This window comes from Nematostella vectensis, chromosome 7 (assembly GCF_932526225.1).
Source record: "Nematostella vectensis chromosome 7, jaNemVect1.1, whole genome shotgun sequence".
NCBI classification, from domain to species: Eukaryota; Metazoa; Cnidaria; class Anthozoa; order Actiniaria; family Edwardsiidae; genus Nematostella; species Nematostella vectensis.
The window spans coordinates 15,566,170-15,584,938 of record NC_064040.1 but is presented as its reverse complement, the minus strand read 5'-3'; the positions used below and the strand labels follow the sequence as shown (position 1 = coordinate 15,584,938).

Sequence of the window (18,769 nt, the reverse complement as noted above, 5' to 3'; positions counted from 1 at the left end):
CAAAGATAAAAATAAGTAATTGCTTTAGAATATATACTAAATATATTTCGTGTTGATTTATTTTTTAAAAATAACGATGGCAAAACAGCATATAATACATCATTCCTTAAAGAAAATAATATTCAATTCCTTTGCGAAAAATGTATTGCATAATTAATTGGTGTTTTTGGTTTTTAGAACTACAACGAATTCCAAGCGGTAGGGAGTATGGTCCCAAAACTGCAGGGAATTCTTCTTTTATTCACTCGATTACCACTGACGACATAGTTTTTAAAAGCATGGCTTAAAGTTTCATAGTCATCTCAACCACCTGAACATAACCCAAAAACCCCAAATTTTGTTCAAATTTGTCTCGGGAAAAAACAAAGAAACCTAAAGGGTTTGATTTTATTATCGAATTCGGTTAAATGTCGAGGAGTTACCCAGAATACCTTCAAACTGTAGTAAGAACTCAGCTACAAGCTTTGAAAACTTCGAATGAATTATTAATTATTGTTTCTACTAATTTTATCCATCTGAATACCTTTATTCTCACATACTGATGATAGAGACACTGAGGGCAACATCTTTTCCTTGTCGGTAAGTGCATAATTGTAAAATTAGATGTAAGATTAAGTTGATGGTTGCCAATCAAGGGACATTTTTATTTCAATGAATGCTAATCTATACGGATGTTCAACAAAACTCAGCCTAAAACTTGTGTTTCGAATGATTCAAATACAACGAGCCCCCCTTACCGAAACATGTTAAAATTTAAAATGGAATATTTCTTCTTTTGACATAGTTCTGATGACGAAAATATCCATTCCAAAAATGGCTCAATATTTTTTGCGGAGGGCCCAATGCTCATGATTTTTTCTAAGACGACTACAAATTTACTTATGCATATACTATGCACAGAAAAGACTACACATTTTCAAATTTTATTGATTTATATGGTATTTTCTGTCTGCACATAGTGGGAGTAGTTCCGTAGCAGCGGTTATAGTTCCGTATCACTCAAAAATTCTGTCGTCTGGTACGAGTTTCTTTTCTTTTGAGAATAAATAAAAAGATATTTACTAAATAACATATCACATCCCTTCCTTTATGCTCAATTTTTTTTTTTGTCCGCAACTTCCAAACTTCTAACACAGATTTAAATCTCTCAAAATTGCTCAAAATTAATGGTTTTAACTTCGCAATGCAGCAGGTTAACAAACAACAATCGTCAATGGGCTTTCGCTCGCATGTCGCTACAAATCCATATTTCCAAGAAACAAAACGCTCTAAAATAATTCTTCCAAAATAAATGCCACAAATACTGAAACGGCAAAATAGACAAAATGCAAAGATGTAGAGGATAACAAAACGCCGTTCCCATTTACAAGGTAAAAAATGTGAGTGCTACGTCTGCCAATGCGTTGTTGTCGTTGTTTTAAAGGTCTTCAATAACAATCCCTTTTTATGTTAGCCAGCTAATGATTTAACTATGGTTAATCTTGACCGTTTTATTTAATCATCCTAGCATATTGATATATCAATCACAGTTTCAGTTATTATTTTAATATGTACAAGAGAGCATAAGAAACGCGAGGGACACTTTGGTATTAACCGCGCGCCATGTCGATTCCCATTCTGGGAATCTTTTTAGTAACCACAACCCCACCACTGCGCGTGAGGATTTGCTCCTTTTATTTTGTCCTACTCCACCGTGGGGTTGCGTGTTGTTTTGTTTTGCCAACTCGATAGGAATGAAAAGAGATCATGTAAAATAACTCAGAAGAAGAAAACAAGTCTAACTTAAGTAAGCAAGATTGGCAAATATACTCACAGAAAGCTAAATCCCTGAATAGTTTGACTTTTTTGATTGTCTGAGCGTCGAAGTCAAGGCAAGAAAGAAGAAAGAAAATAGCGACGAGCGATAATATGGCTATGGCTGTGATACCGCGTTTGATTCAAATCCCGACTCCGGCTTGTATAATATACTTAATAGTTATAGAAATGTCTAAAAACAACATCAAAGAAGTACAGTTATATGTCCCTCTTTATATTCCACTATTAGAGAAGCTCAGATACTTCAGCGTGCTGGCTTTAGTTTAATGAAATGTATTTTTCTTGGATTCCTTTTCAAATCACCGGAATATTCACAAAAATCAATATTATATCAACTTACAGATTTCGTTTGATCATTAGGGAGATAATGAATGTTGAGAAACCAGAAAGAAGCAGCAAGTTAGAGCGGAAGCAGTGTTTGAAGCACGAGGTTTTCCGCTCTTGATTTTGAAGTCTCTTTTTTTACACGTTTTCGAAATATCTTGCAATTCTCGAAGTACTACATCCCCTTAATAAACCGCAACTGCCTGTATCCTTGATGCTAGAATGAAATGATGTTATTAGTGTAAATAGGGTTTTGTTTTTAGTTTCAAGTCACAAAACAGCGGCAAACAACAAGATGTAGATGCCAAAGCGCGGGGGTAGGGTGAGTAAAAATGCTCACGCGCAGGCATGTTGGTAATATAAAACTTAAAAAGGATTTAGAATTTTCAGGCTTTTCTTTGATCATACGATAATTAATACCCCAACTTGAAGAAATTGATTCGAGGTCTCATAATGATTCAATCCAATTAGAACTGCGTCCCTGCTTTTTTTAACTAAAAAACTGACAAAAAACTAATGTTTAAAAAAATTATATCGAAATTTTTATTTGGAATAGATCAAAAAGCCCAAACTGTCGCGATCTCGTACCAGAACAATGAACACAATACACCAAAAACTGGAAATCGACTCTGCCAAATTTTCTTCTTTAATAAGACTTCTTCAGGGCAGACTAAAGAAGGTGAATCGTTACAAGCTTATTTACATCAGAATAGTGGCGCGAGACGCAAAAACATTATACAACTGACAAAAACGCGCATTTTCTAGAATAGCGCGCGCCATGGATAAAAAGAATTTACACATCTCTACGTGGGTTCCTACTACAAAAAGAGTCATCGCTATTAAGACCCCGCGTATAGATAGACTTAAGCCGATAAGCCCACTGGCCTTCCCTTTCCCTAAGCTGAGCCTCAGAGTTACACTTATCTATAAGTTGTACCATAACATTATTTAGACCTAAATGATTGTCGCAATGAAAATGTTGATAGATAAGGTCATCCTTAACACTTTCACTAACCGGTAAACTAGGGTGCTTATTTAACCTACTTCTATGATTATTAAAACGCTTCCTAAAACTATTGATAGTAGACCCTACGTATTGCTTGCTACACATAGAGCAAGTAATTAGATAAACTACAAAATATTTTTTTGGTATGCACATTTTACCTTAGAAATAAGGGGAAATGCCGTAATTAAAAAAAAAAACACAATTTGACACCTATCTCGGAAATATTTTATTTATAATTATACAGATGATCGTATTGAATAAGAAACATAAGAATATTGCTCTGGTAACAGGGTAAAACAAGGCCCTAGAATAATAGAAAATGTGCCATTAGGATTCCTGAACCAACGAGGAAGGCCTGGCGCTTTCGAAAAGTGGGGTCACTTTTCGCTGCTCGAGAGTGCGATATTATTTACATTTAAAAGCCGGCAAAACCCCACGAAAACCCGTCGTATGGCAATAAAACTTGGAATGGTTTGTTTTCAAGTCCTAAACTACTGATATATTGGTATAAACCCGGAAATTAAGAGTTTGATGCTACGGGCTAGTAGGCAGTCTTCGGACAGTAGTGTCCATGACATTAGCGCGATGAGCGCTAGCGCGATGAGCGCTGCCCATGCTACGGGCACTTTAACATAATAATACATAATGTGCTTGATTCTCCTTCTAAAGACCGTAAAGATAGAAACCTATGGGTTTTGCCCTAAATAAATGAGCTATATCAGATAACGTTGATTTTTATCCAGATCCTGTAGAAATATATATTTCTTATCATTTATAGTGGTATAAACTCGTTTTTTTAAAGTATGTATATTTTTCGTGATTTTCAGGATTTGGGATTCCTGTCTTTTATGGAAAAATTCGGTGCGGTTTTTCGGGTGTTTGCGCGCTCCGATTATGACTTTTTTAGACTTTTAGTATGATATAAAGGGAGACTTAATTAATACAAAAAGTTGAAAAACCTTGTGTTGAAATAAGTCCGATCTTAAACCGTAGATTGATTGGTATACGAGTAGAATTGTTCTTTCCATTCATGTGAAGTATTTTTGCGTAAGGCAAAAAACAAGCGCGTGGCACGATTCGCAAATTTGTCAATTTTTAGTTTCGCGATTTCTGAAAATTTACCCAAATTCGTGAAAAAATTAATTCACCGTATTTTTCACGGAATATAATATTTTGATCTAAAACTACCAATTTTTTAAATAGAACCTTACAACAACCCCGCATACCAAACTTAAAAAAAACTCGCTGACCGCCCGTGGTCTGAAGCTTACGGAGTAAGCTATTACGGATCTGTAAAAAAGAGACGAATATCATGTTGTAAAGGATCCATCGCTCAAACTGTGTAATATCTGTACGTCCGCACAAAGGCTGTGTCAGCAGTTTACTTCCGTAGGTCCGACGGAAACCTCGATCGTTAAAAGACAAAAGAACCCATTAGAATCCAAGATATTTAACAGGCCATCCGCTTTAAATTATCAGTCACATCCTCAAAGAAACTTCCAATAGACACACTGCTTTCAATATTTTGAAATATTTTTCGCGTTTTCCGTTAAAATCACCGGAGATTGTTACGTAATAATTTTACTCCATTATCGCCAATTTAAGTAAAAAAATCCCAAACGGCAAAGTCATGATTGACGTCCAAAAACCTAGAAGTGACTAGGAAACAGTGCCGTAGCAGGTCTCGAAATATTGAGGGACACAATCAAGAAACATTTTTGACACTGCCCCCCGTGTCCCACCCCCTGCTACGGCCCGGGGAAACGAAAGGGCCAAAAGGTGATTAAAACATAAACAGTCAAGGAGTAAAAGTTGAAAAAACAAATCCCCTAGTTGCGAGCTAGATTGTGCTTGGCAACTTTTTAGCAACTTTTAGCGTTTCGAGCAACTTTTTTAGTGCCAGCGACTTAGGGCAACTTTTGCTTTCCATGGCACCTTACAAAACACCAAAAAGATCTTTATTGAAAAGATGTTTTTATTATAGGTGGTCAAAACTAAGGATATTTAACTGATTAATACAAATATAATTGAAACTGGATATATAGGGGTTATTTGCCGGGCGGTCCGTATCGTGAAATACCATGACCGAGGTCTTGAATATACTGACCGAGGCCATAGGCCGGACCGGGACCCGGACTCGGTAAATAATTTTCTTTCTAGCGCCAACAAAAGCATACTTTGAGCAAGCAGCGCGCGCAAAATATCAATTCTCGGACCCAGGGCAGATATAGGAATCTCTGGACCGCTCTATTAGCCAATCAGAATGCAGGATTCGTTACCGTGACCGCTAAAAAAATTAATATCGGTACGCGCCTACGCAAACTGGACAGCAGCTATCTATCTAACGGGCGCTAAAATCCAAAGGTTACTATCGCTACAATATTCAGCCTTCTGAAGAATGCAGAAATGATCAACAATACAATGCCTTAAGGAATACCTCGAGGCTTCAGATAAAATACAAAATGAAAAGAGGAAGTAAACTTAATCGGTGCCTAAAGTATAATAAAACGGGGTGATTAGTGTTTCTAAAATATATTTATTACAACACAAACTATTTGAACTTTACACATTTAAAAATGTTTTCTATATCTCTCTAATATATAGGGTATATATTTAATGGAAATAAAAAAAAACAAATAAATTTTGAGTAATAATCTAGAACAAAACTTCAAATCGACCCGTCAAATTAAGCAACTTTTGAAAATTTTGGTGGCAACCTTTTAAATATTTCAGCAACTTTTGGACTTTTTGGACAGCAACTTTTCCTGAATGTACTAGCACAATCTACAAGTGCATTGCGTTTACACAAGATTCGTTGAAGGAAAGGCAGGGGGGGAGGGCAGGAATCCTTGTTAGTAATGGTTGTACTAATTATCCAATAATGCAAGAGCAATGACAATGTTTTGAGATATGTGTATACATAAGATTGCATGCCCTGATGACTTCACTGTCATCCCTATGACTGTATGAGGATCCAATATGTGCATTTTTTTTGTTGCTGGACAATCAATTTTCATAGTTGCATAGATAATTTGTTAGAAGATTTTATTTTTCCTAGAATCTGACGTCATTTATCCATGATGTTCTCGATGGGTGAGCTTACACGATTTGCAGGGAACATGTGCATTTTACTAACGGTATGTTTTTAGACAGCTGATTAATGTTATATGGGGTTTCTGTGGCTGTCAGTGGGCAAGCTTGGGTGACGTCACATCATCAACCACAAAAAAACCACAGGATACCCAAAAAGGCCAGGGAATCGAATAAGAACCACAGGAAACTATTCTAGTTAACAATAAAAGACACCAAGATTTGACAATGTTGCTTTTCTACAATTTCTAGCATCTTTCACCATTTAATGGAATTCATCAAATTCACTTTTTTGCATTTTTTTTTCGCGTGTACACGCGTGTACTTCTCAAAAATATATAACTACTTCTTTTTTCACAGTCAACATGGATCTATCACGTTACGAGCGGTGAGTGTTCTCTTTATTCTTCCAAATAGCCCATTTGGAAGGGTTCATTCAGGGTTAATTCAATTTAGAGATCGATTTCATTTTTATGTCATTTAGGTAGACACAATTCATCTTTACCGGTTGATAAGCAAAAAAAATTTCAATTGTCAGATTATTCCCTTTTCGAGAGAATTGACGAAACTGTTTTCTCTTCATTGTAGCTGTGTTTTCTCTTTATTTTAGCTGTGCCCCCGGATCTATATATGGGGTGTTATTACGACGGCGGCGACGCAAAGCCGCGCGATTTCGCCATCCATTCGCGGATCTTAGAACTTACTCCAAAAAAATGCAACGCGAGGTAAGCCAAGCGAAGAAATAGCTTAGTTTTAAACAGAACACTCGATAACATCAAGCACATTATGCAGAAAAACTATGCCAAATATTAAATTATCAAAATGGTCTCTGTAAATATTTTTTTTTTTTGCGTTTTTTATAAGGAATTTCGAGTTACTGGGGAAGCTTCTTAAAAAAGTGGGCGGATCCAGAATTCCCCGAAGGCGGAGGAGAGGGGGGGGGGGGAAGTCACCGATATAGGGCACCAATATTAAAAATACGACTGGAGGTAAAACTGTGAATTTTGGCTCCCATACATTGCTTCTGAAATAATAAATAGTGAAAACATTGATGAAAAGAAAATGATGAAAACATGATATATCAATTTCTTGTTGATGTGCCCCTTTCTATTCAGTGCACTTTGATTAAACAGAAACGCAGCAAATGAGGTGGATAGGGGCATAAAACACTTTCTCTTGGCAGCAAAAAAAAAAAACCCATCCCCCACCCCCACCTTCTAGACCCCCCCTGATTTGATTACTACGCTAGGCAGATCACTTGTCATTTACACATCTATACTGAATACAATTTAAAAGGTTTGTCGCTGTTTCTGGCAGATGCTTAGAGCTTGGATACATGTTTTTCGGCCTTCAAGACTATACTGAGTGCCGGTGCAGCAATGCGTACGGCAGGTACAACAAACTGTCAGAGAGTAGTTGTAGCAATACCTGTCGAGGGAATAGCAGACTTAAGTGCGGAGGTCCTTATATCAACTCCGTCTACAGAATCGGTACGTACCGAGCGATCCAACTACATTAATGTTGCGTTGTTGTGTTTTGGGGGGGGAGCAAGAAAAAATCATTTATATTTTTTGGTGTGTCATCACATAGAAACAGAAACATGTACCTCGGCATCTTTGATGTGTTGATATTTGATACTTTGTTAAGTATCCTGTGATTTGTTTTATGCACACAAGAAAATAACTAGAGAATACCTAGAATTCAAATTCTGAGTTGGCTCACAGAGCCATTTATTATTTTTTGTTTTGTTTTTAACGTTGTCTTTTTCAATCAGTAATTTAACATCTTTTTTAGACGCCGTAGACTCGTTTACCTGTCTGGCACCTATTTTCAAATTGTCTACATAACAGCTAAACGCTTGCTTGGCTTGCAAAACGCCTGTTTCCACCCATCGCCACTTTCCATTTGCACTAATCCGCGTAGAGGAGTTTCGATCCGTTAAGGAGCGAAGCTTGAAATACTTCATATCACAAACATTTTAAGTTTCACATTTACTGTAATTCATCAGAAAAACTGCTTTCTCAATTCCTGGGCTGCTACAAGGAGGGCACGCCACGTGACCTATGGGGCGACCAATCACTGCTCGATGGAACACTGTCCGCCCCGGAAGTGTGTGTTGAGAGGTGCAAGAAAAAAGGTTTTCATTTCGCAGCTGTTAAGAACTACGCCGTTTGCAGCTGTGGTGTTAGCTTTGGGCGGTACGGGAAAGCGAACCCGAAAGACTGCAACCCGAAGTGCGGTAGCGGAGAACATTGCAGCACGATCGATGCTAACAGCATCTACAGAACAAGTAAGATATGCCAACATTATCTACAGAACAGGTGAGATATGCCAACACTATCTACAGAACAGGTGAGATATGCCAACACTATCTACAGAACAGGTGAGATATGCCAAAACTATCTACAGAACAGGTGAGATATGCCAACACTATCTACAGAACAGGTGAGATATGGCAGTACTATCTACAGAACAGCTACAAGATACGACAAACACTATCAAAAGTTTCAGAAATGTTCATTAGATATAATTCGGTTTCTAAACAATAATTTGCAAACTTCTCTTATAATCTGTTTCACGCTACACAGTTCTGTTTCTATTCTTGTAGTTGAAGCCGACCTCTATCTTGGATGCTACATTGACCATGCTACTCGAGATCTGCCGTGGTATTATCCCATAAAGCATGGCGATAACACACCGATCAATTGCTGTGCGAGGTAAGATAACTCAAACTTGGCCAATCCGTAAACACAGCCCGATAGAAACTGACCATTAAGCTTCGACTACCTGACAGACCCATACGCACCACCCACCAGAGACTGACTGATAAGTACCACAAACTAGAGACTGGCCCATAAGTACCACCCACTAGAGACTGACCTATAGGTACCACCCACTAGAGACTGGCCCATAAGTACCACCCACTAGAGACTGACCCATAAGTACCACCCACTAGAGACTGACCTATAAGTACCACCCACTAGAGACTGACCTATAAGTACCACCCACTAGAGACTGACCTATAAGTACCACCCACTAGATACTGACCCATAAGTACCACTCACTAGAGACTGACCTACAAGTACCACCCACTAGAGACTGGCCTATAAGTACCACCCACTAGAGACTGACCCATAAGTACCACCCACTAGAGACTGAGCCATAAGTACCACCCACTAGAGACTGGCCCATAAGTATCACCCACTAGAGACTGGCCCATAAGAACCACCCACTAGAGATTGACCCATAAGTACCACCCACTAGAGACTGGCCCATAAGTACCACCCACTAGAGACTGACCCATAAGTATCACCCACTAGAGACTGGCCCATAAGTACCACCCACTAGAGACTGGCCCATAAGTACCACCCACTAGAGACTGACACATAAGTATCACCCACTAGAGACTGGCCTATAAGTACCACCCACTAGAGACTGGCCCATAAGTACCACCCAATAGAGACTGACCCATAAGTATCACCCACTAGAGACTGGCCTATAAGTACCACCCACTAGAGACTGACCCATAAGTATCACCCACTAGAGACTGGCCCATAAGTACCACCCACTAGAGACTGGCCCATAAGTACCACCCACTAGAGACTGACCCATAAGTACTACCCACTAGAGACTGACCCATAAGTACCACCCACTAGAGAATGACACATAAGTACTACCCACTAGAGACTGACCCATAAGTACCACCCACTAGAGACTGGCCCATAAGTACCACCCACTAGACTGACTTATAAGTACCACCCACTAGAGACTGACCCATAAGTACCACCCACTAGAGACTGACCCATAAGTACCACCCACTAGAGACTGACCCATAAGTACCACCCACTAGAGACTGGCCAAAAAGTACCACCCACTAGACTGACTTATAAGTACCACCCACTAGAGACTGACCTATTAGTACCACACACTAGAGACTGACCCATAAGTACCACCCACTAGAGACTGGCCAATAAGTACCACCCACTAGAGACTGACCTATAAGTACCACCCACTAGAGACTGACCCATAAGTACCACCCACTAGAGACTGACCCATAAGTACCACCCACTAGAGATTGACCCATAAGTACCACCCACTAGAGACTGAGCCATAAGTACCACCCACTAGAGACTGACCCATAAGTACCACCCACTAGACTGACCTATAAGTACCACCCACTAGAGACTGGCCCATAAGTACCACCCACTAGAGACTGACCCAGAAGTACCACCCACTAGAGACTGACTCATAAGTACCACCCACTAGAGACTGACCCATAAGTACCACCCACTAGAGACTGGCCCATGAGTACCACCCACTAGACGGACCTATAAGTACCACCCACTAGACTTACCTATAAGTACCACCCACTAGAGACTGACCTATAAGTACCACCCACTAGATACTGACCCATAAGTACCACCCACTAGATACTGACCCATAAGTACCACCCACTAGAGACTGACCTATAAGTACCACCCACTAGAGACTGACCTACAAGTACCACCCACTAGAGACTGGCCTATAAGTACCACCCACTAGAGACTGACCCATAAGTACCACCCACTAGAGACTGACCTATAAGTACCACCCACTAGAGACTGGCCCATAAGTATCACCCACTAGAGACTGGCCCATAAGAACCACCCACTAGAGACTGACCCATAAGTACCACCCACTAGAGACTGGCCCATAAGTACCACCCACTAGAGACTGACCCATAAGTATCACCCACTAGAGACTGGCCCATAAGTACCACCCACTAGAGACTGGCAAATAAGTACCACCCACTAGAGACTGACCCATAAGTATCACCCACTAGAGACTGGCCTATAAGTACCACCCCCTAGAGACTGGCCCATAAGTACCACCCACTAGAGACTGACCCATAAGTATCACCCACTAGAGACTGGCCTATAAGTACCACCCACTAGAGACTGGCCCATAAGTACCACCCACTAGAGACTGACCCATAAGTACCACCCACTAGAGACTGACCCATAAGTACCACCCACTAGAGAATGACACATAAGTACCACCCACTAGAGACTGACCCATAAGTATCACCCACTAGAGACTGGCCCATAAGTACCACCCACTAGACTGACTTATAAGTACCACCCACTAGAGACTGACCCATAAGTACCACCCACTATAGACTGACCCATAAGTACCACCCACTAGAGACTGGCCGAAAAGTACCACCCACTAGACTGACTTATAAGTACCACCCACTAGAGACTGACCTATTAGTACCACCCACTAGAGACTGACCCATAAGTACCACCCACTAGAGACTGGCCAATAAGTACCACCCACTAGAGACTGACCTATAAGTACCACCCACTAGAGACTGACCCATAAGTACCACCCATAAGTACCACCCACTAGACTGACTTATAAGTACCACCCTATAGAGACTGACCCATAAGTACCACCCACTAGAGACTGACCCATAAGTACCACCCACTAGAGACTGACCCATAAGTACCACCCACTAGAGACTGACCCATAAGTACCACCCACTAGAGACCGACCCATAAGTATCACCCACTAGAGACTGGCCCATAAGTACCACCCACTAGACTGACTTATAAGTACCACCCACTAGAGACTGACCCATAAGTACCACCCACTATAGACTGACCCATAAGTACCACCCACTAGAGACTGGCCGAAAAGTACCACCCACTAGACTGACTTATAAGTACCACCCACTAGAGACTGACCTATTAGTACCACCCACTAGAGACTGACCTATAAGTACCACCGACTAGAGACTGACCCATAAGTACCACCCATAAGTACCACCCACTAGACTGACTTATAAGTACCACCCACTAGAGACTGACCCATAAGTACCACCCACTAGAGACTGACCCATAAGTACCACCCACTAGAGACTGGCCGAAAAGTACCACCCACTAGACTGACTTATAAGTACTACCCACTAGAGACTGACCTATTAGTACCACCCACTAGAGACTGACCCATAAGTACCACCCACTAGAGACTGGCCAATAAGTACCACCCACTAGAGACTGACCTATAAGTACCACCCACTAGAGACTGACCCATAAGTACCACCCACTAGAGACTGACCCATAAGTACCACCCACTAGAGACTGACCCATAAGTACCACCCACTAGAGACTGAGCCATAAGTACCACCCACTAGACTGACCTATAAGTATCACCCACTAGAGACTAGCCCATAAGTACCACCCACTAGAGACTGACCCATAAGTACCACCCACTAGAGACTGACCAATAAGTGCCACCCACTAGAGACTGACCCATAAGTACCACCCACTAGAGACTGACCCATAAGTACCACCCACTAGAGACTGACCCATAAGTACCACCCACTAGAGACTGACCAATAAGTACCACCCACTAGAGACTGACCCATAAGTACCACCCACTAGAGACTGAGCCATAAGTACCAACCACTAGAGACTGGCCCATAAGTACCACCCACTAGACTGACCTATAAGTACCACCCACTAGAGACTGGCCCATAAGTACCACCCACTAGAGACTGACCCATAAGTACCACCCACTAGAGACTGACTCATAAGTACCACCCACTAGAGACTGACCCATAAGTACCACCCACTAGAGACTGGCCCATGAGTACCACCCACTAGACTGACCTATAAGTACCACCCACTAGACTGACCTATAAGTACCACCCACTAGGGACTGACCCATAAGTTCTACCTCCTTAGATACTGACCAGTTAGCACCAGACACTAGATAAAAATAAGTTTATATAAATATACTCTTATCCTGTATTCCAGGTGCCGTGTGAAGGGATTCCGCTATTGCGCACTTCAGATAAATGACCAGTGCCATTGTGGGAACAGTTATGGGAGATATGGAAAGGGAGATTGTACTCATCCTTGTGAGGGGAGCCCGGATTTAAAGTGTGGAGGGACCTGGCGAAACTCCGTCTATGCTGTTGGTAAGCAACCCGCAAGTATCCTCACAAAAGCGCGCTAGAATAATGTCAGGAATAATTACAAAGAAACGCGATGTTTATTTGTTATCCTTTTGGGAATATGTGTAATATCCTATTCGCGTACTTTATAGAATCTAAAAGTTATATAGTTGTCCTTCTATTGAATGCAAAAATTTAGTCAGAAGGTGGAGAACAGAAGTTTACTCTCGGGATCCAAAAATACAGAAGTCTACTTTGTTTTTGGCGATAACCGACATTTTTTCTATTGAGCTTAAAAGAATTAAATTAACCAGAAAAAAACTCTAAAATCTTATAACCAACAGAAGCTGAAGTAAAGCCCCCACTTCAACCAGGACACGAGTACATGTATACTAACCCACAAGGCAGTGCGCCCCTCACCAGAGACCACGTGATCTACACCGAGAAGTCTGTCCGTGACGTGAACACCTGCTCCCAATACTGCGAGCTCATGCCTGACTGTCAATCAATCAACTTCAACCCTGTTAGCATGGTGTGTGAGATGAACAACGTGACGTCATCAGTTGTCGGTTCAGCTTCGAGAGAGAGCTTTAGTTACTGGGAACCTGCAAAATTCTATGTAATGGGATTACCGTAAGGCTCGGCGTTTATCTAATTTAAAATGAGGGGTTTTTTTTAACCAGTCTGCGCTCGGAGTTTTTAAACGCCAAGTAAGAAATCTCAGACTGGTGAGATGGGGGGATTTCATATCATACATTTTTTTTTCTATTTAAAAGTTATCATTCGCTATTTTCCCCCGGTCATCACAGATTGCATTACCATCATAGATTTTAAAGCAATACCATAAAAAAGTCCGTTTCAATGATTCTCCTGTTTTTCTAGAAGCTTAACGGTGTCTAGGTCTAGGTAGTGAGATTGTATGCGAACTTGCAATGACTCTTGCTTTTATTCGTGGCAGCCATTTTAATTAGGTCCCAGGAACCGCCGTTTTCCACTGCCACAGGCATTTACGTGGTCTCGCCCCAGTCTCCCATAGACTATTTAACAAATGCTATCATGTTTATAATGGTGCAACCCCCATTACCCCATAATCAAACCAAAGTACAATGATTGGTCGCATTCTACATATTCAGCACTATCTAGGTAATGAGGATACTTGTTAATAGATTGACAACCCTGGAAAACTTACAGCCCTAGCCAAAATAAGAAACCTTCGTCATACTGTATTTAACACTCATTAGAAGTAAGGGTTAAATACCGAGGGCGGAGGCAGTTCGCCGTATGACAGCCTGAGGGCGCAGCTGCTCCAGGAACGGACTCGATTCCCAAAGGTGGAGTTGAATTGCAAATTTTTCGTAGCTCGGAGTTTCAGTGTGAGCACGTTGCAAGAAAGGAGCTCACTGACAGCGATTTTCAAGAACTGTAATTGTCGACGACAATGAACAATCAGAATGAGTTAGTAGACGGCTCAGATAGCCACACCACAGCCTATCTTTGCTGGTGGAATAATTTTCCAAAATTGCACATATAATTTTGGCTTAACTTAATATTGAATTTCGATGGTTACAAATACAAATTCTGCTTTCATGACAATTAAATCGAAGCATTGTTAATATTCAATCGTTCTTGTTATCACATTGTGAACCCGCGCAAAAAAAAATGGTGTTTTTTGCTCAATATGATATTCCTTCATTAGTATTCACGGTTAATATCTAGGTTTTAACTTACCCTTCCTCATTAGTATTCTAGTTATTAACCCTATTCATATTTTATGAGTTCATATTAAACCCCACTTTTTCCCTGCTGATACATCAAGCCCTTCCCGTTCTTAAAGATTGTGTAGTTCCAGAAAATATCCATACCCCCTCCCCCTATTGAGGGGATTTGAAATTCCGGGGGTATGTGTGGTGTCCGGAGCAAAAATCCGGGGGTCTGGTTTATGAGAAACGCGAGTCTTCAGAACCGAATACTAAAAGTCTCCACGTCTGTACATATTAAAGCCCCCCCCCCCCCCCCCCCCCCACGGCATCCAAAATGGAAATTCCAGAGGGGTGGATTGTCATACCTCCGACCCGCTCAATGGGGGGTATGATTATTTTTGGGAACTACACATTGTTTATAGGTATTTTAGTGAAATAAAGGACTTGGAATAGGTGTCAATCATGTAATAAACTCTTTATTACCTTGAGCAAGATAAGGCCCATTACGATTTTACAGTTAAACACTGTTAAGTATATGGGAAGTAATAAACACGTGCCTTATCAAAAATAATATATAACCATGCATTATATTAAGAGTGTTACAGGTCGGGTTGCCATATTGTTTTGGTAACTTGTCGTCTAGTATGTTATTTTCCTATCATGAAAACCGGAAGTTATTGAGTTTTGTTTATTTTTTTTAAGGATAATTTAGATTTTGTTTACAATTGATCGTTTCCTTAGTCTAGATTTTAGCACGCCCGTGGACCCTCCGATTCGATTACCTTTTGTTGCGTCTAAATCCAGGGAGTGTCCAGTTTCTTATACGTGGCAGAATCGTGGTTTCTTCTCTTCGTTTCAGACATTTTTTTGGCAAGCTAAACTCTTGACTGTTCTTCGAAACCACATGCCATTCTCACCCCTTGGTTTAGACATCATTTATTTTTATCGTTATTTCATTCAAAGATAAATGTTGTAGTCACGCGCTCTTTGAACATGCGCAGTTAAGTTTTAAAAGTTGCTTAATCATTAGTGTTATCTTAGAGTTACCTTGACTTAATTGATTATTTTGTTAATACGCAGGGACGAGAGACCAACTCTGTGATTTCCCACGCCCTCACGCTTTTGGCTGATTGGTTCGTTTTGCCGAATGTAACCAATTCTCCCCGTTCCCTCTTGAATTGTTTTACATTTATTTCCTTTCATATGGGACCACCACATAGATTGCTGTCTGGTCCTAGCGTATTGAACTGTATGTTTTGTGGTTGCTGCTTTGCAGTTGCGACTATGAACAATTAAAGCTTGGAAATACCAGCCTCGTCTTCATCGTCGTCTTAAAGACCCCGACTAGTCCCCTAACAAGAGACGTAGAGGAAAGGTTTTATATGTTGGGGTTTCAAAGGGAAAGGTCAATATTTATCTGTATTGAAAAGGATGACACGTTTGTTAGACCCTATAATCTCCCTGTAGTGTGACAAGGAAATGGTCTTGACCTATAATCTCCTTGTAGAGTGACGAGGAAATGGTCTTGGCCTATATTCTCTCTGTAGTGTGACGAGGAAGTCTTGACATATAATCTCCCTGTGGGGTGACGAGGAAATGGTCTTGACCTATAATCTCCCTGTGGAGTGACGAGGAAATGGTCTTGGCCTATATTCTCCCTGTAGTGTGACGAGGAAGTCTTGACATATAATCTCCCTGTGGGGTGACGAGGAAATGGTCTTGACCTATAATCTCCCTGTGGAGTGACGAGGGAATGGTCTTGACCTATAATCTCCCTGTAGAGTGACGATGAAATGGTCTTGACCTATAATCTCCCTGTAGAGTGACGAGGAAATGGTCTTGACATATAATCTCCCTGTAGAGTGACAAGGAAATGGTCTTGACCTATAATCTCTCGGTAGAGTGACGAGGAAATGGTCTTGACCTATAATCTCCCTGTAGAGTGACGAGGAAATGGTCTTGACATATAATCTCCCTGTAAAGTGACGAGGAAATGGTCTTGACCTATAATCTCCCTGTAGAGTGACGAGGAAATGGTCTTGACCTATAATCTCCCTGTAGAGTGACGAGGGAATGGTCTTGACCTATAATCTCCCTGTAGAGTGACGAGGGAATGGTCTTGACCTATAATCTCCCTGTAGAGTGACGAGGGAATGGTCTTGACCTATAATCTCCCTGTAGAGTGACGAGGAAATGGTCTTGACCTATAATCTCCCTGTAGTGTGACAAGAAAATGGTCTTGACCTATAATCTCCTTGTAGAGTGACGAGGAAATGGTCTTGGCCTATATTCTCCCTGTAGTGTGACGAGGAAGTCTTGACATATAATCTCCCTGTGGGGTGACGAGGAAATGGTCTTGACCTATAATCTTCCTGTAGTGTGACAAGGAAATGGTCTTGGCCTATAATCTCCCTGTAGTGTGACGAGGAAATGGTCTTGACCTATATTCTCCCTGTAGTGTGACGAGGAAGTCTTGACATATAATCTCCCTGTAGTGTGACAAGGAAATGGTCTTGGCCTATATTCTCTCTGTAGTGTGACGAGGAAGTCTTGACATATAATCTCCTTGTAGAGTGACGAGGAAATGGTCTTGGCCTATATTCTCTCTGTAGTGTGACGAGGAAGTCTTGACATATAATCTCCCTGTGGGGTGACGAGGAAATGGTCTTGACCTATAATCTCCCTGTGGAGTGACGAGGAAATGGTCTTGGCCTATATTCTCCCTGTAGTGTGACGAGGAAGTCTTGACATATAATCTCCCTGTGGGGTGACGAGGAAATGGTCTTGACCTATAATCTCCCTGTGGAGTGACGAGGGAATGGTCTTGACCTATAATCTCCCTGTAGAGTGACGATGAAATGGTCTTGACCTATAATCTCCCTGTAGAGTGACGATGAAATGGTCTTGACCTATAATCTCCCTGTAGAGTGACGAGGAAATGGTCTTGACATATAATCTCCCTGTAGAGTGACAAGGAAATGGTCTTGACCTATAATCTCTCGGTAGAGTGACGAGGAAATGGTCTTGACCTATAATCTCCCTGTAGAGTGACGAGGAAATGGTCTTGACATATAATCTCCCTGTAAAGTGACGAGGAAATGGTCTTGACCTATAATCTCCCTGTAGAGTGACGAGGAAATGGTCTTGACCTATAATCTCCCTGTAGAGTGACGAGGGAATGGTCTTGACCTATAATCTCCCTGTAGAGTGACGAGGGAATGGTCTTGACCTATAATCTCCCTGTAGAGTGACGAGGAAATGGTCTTGACCTATAATCTCCCTGTAGTGTGACAAGAAAATGGTCTTGACCTATAATCTCCTTGTAGAGTGACGAGGAAATGGTCTTGGCCTATATTCTCCCTGTAGTGTGACGAGGAAGTCTTGACATATAATCTCCCTGTGGGGTGACGAGGAAATGGTCTTGACCTATAATCTTCCTGTAGTGTGACAAGGAAATGGTCTTGGCCTATAATCTCCCTGTAGTGTGACGAGGAAATGGTCTTGACCTATATTCTCCCTGTAGTGTGACGAGGAAGTCTTGACATATAATCTCCCTGTAGTGTGACAAGGAAATGGTCTTGGCCTATATTCTCCCTGTAGAGTGACGAGGAAGTCTTGACATATAATCTCCCTGTGGGGTGACGAGGAAATGGTCTTGACCTATAATCTCCCTGTAGAGTGACGAGGAAATGGTCTTGACCTATAATCTCCCTGTAGAGTGACGAGGGAATGGTCTTGACCTATAATCTCCATGTAGTGTGACGAGGAAATGGTCTTGACCTATAATCTCCCTGTAGAGTAACGAGGAAATGGTCTTGTCCTATAATCTCCCTGTAGAGTGACGAGGAAATGGTCTTGACCTATAATCTCCCTGTAGAGTAACGAGGAAAT

General features: G+C 41.2%; 1 protein-coding gene across 1 annotated transcript; it reads left to right on the top strand.

The window, feature by feature from the left end:
* Nucleotides 1-263: 263 nt before the first annotated feature.
* LOC5511835 (WSC domain-containing protein ARB_07867) lies at nucleotides 264-16,189 on the top strand. The gene is made up of 9 exons (XM_048729800.1): nucleotides 264-579; nucleotides 6,204-6,282; nucleotides 6,596-6,623; nucleotides 6,846-6,960; nucleotides 7,553-7,725; nucleotides 8,244-8,525; nucleotides 8,844-8,952; nucleotides 13,039-13,202; nucleotides 13,523-16,189. Exons 2-9 carry the CDS (start codon nucleotides 6,223-6,225, stop codon nucleotides 13,813-13,815), a joined length of 1,224 nt encoding a protein of 407 aa, XP_048585757.1. The 5' UTR covers nucleotides 264-579; nucleotides 6,204-6,222; the 3' UTR covers nucleotides 13,816-16,189.
* The last annotated feature ends 2,580 nt before the right edge of the window (nucleotides 16,190-18,769 follow it).

Coding starts and splice junctions, on each gene's coding strand:
- LOC5511835 (XM_048729800.1), top strand. CDS start 6,223: ATGATGTTCTCGATGGGTGAGCTTACACGATTTGCAGGGAACATGTGC. Junction 7,726..8,243: donor CAACTCCGTCTACAGAATCG/GTACGTACCGAG, acceptor GTAATTCATCAG/AAAAACTGCTTTCTCAATTC. Junction 13,203..13,522: donor AAACTCCGTCTATGCTGTTG/GTAAGCAACCCG, acceptor TATAACCAACAG/AAGCTGAAGTAAAGCCCCCA.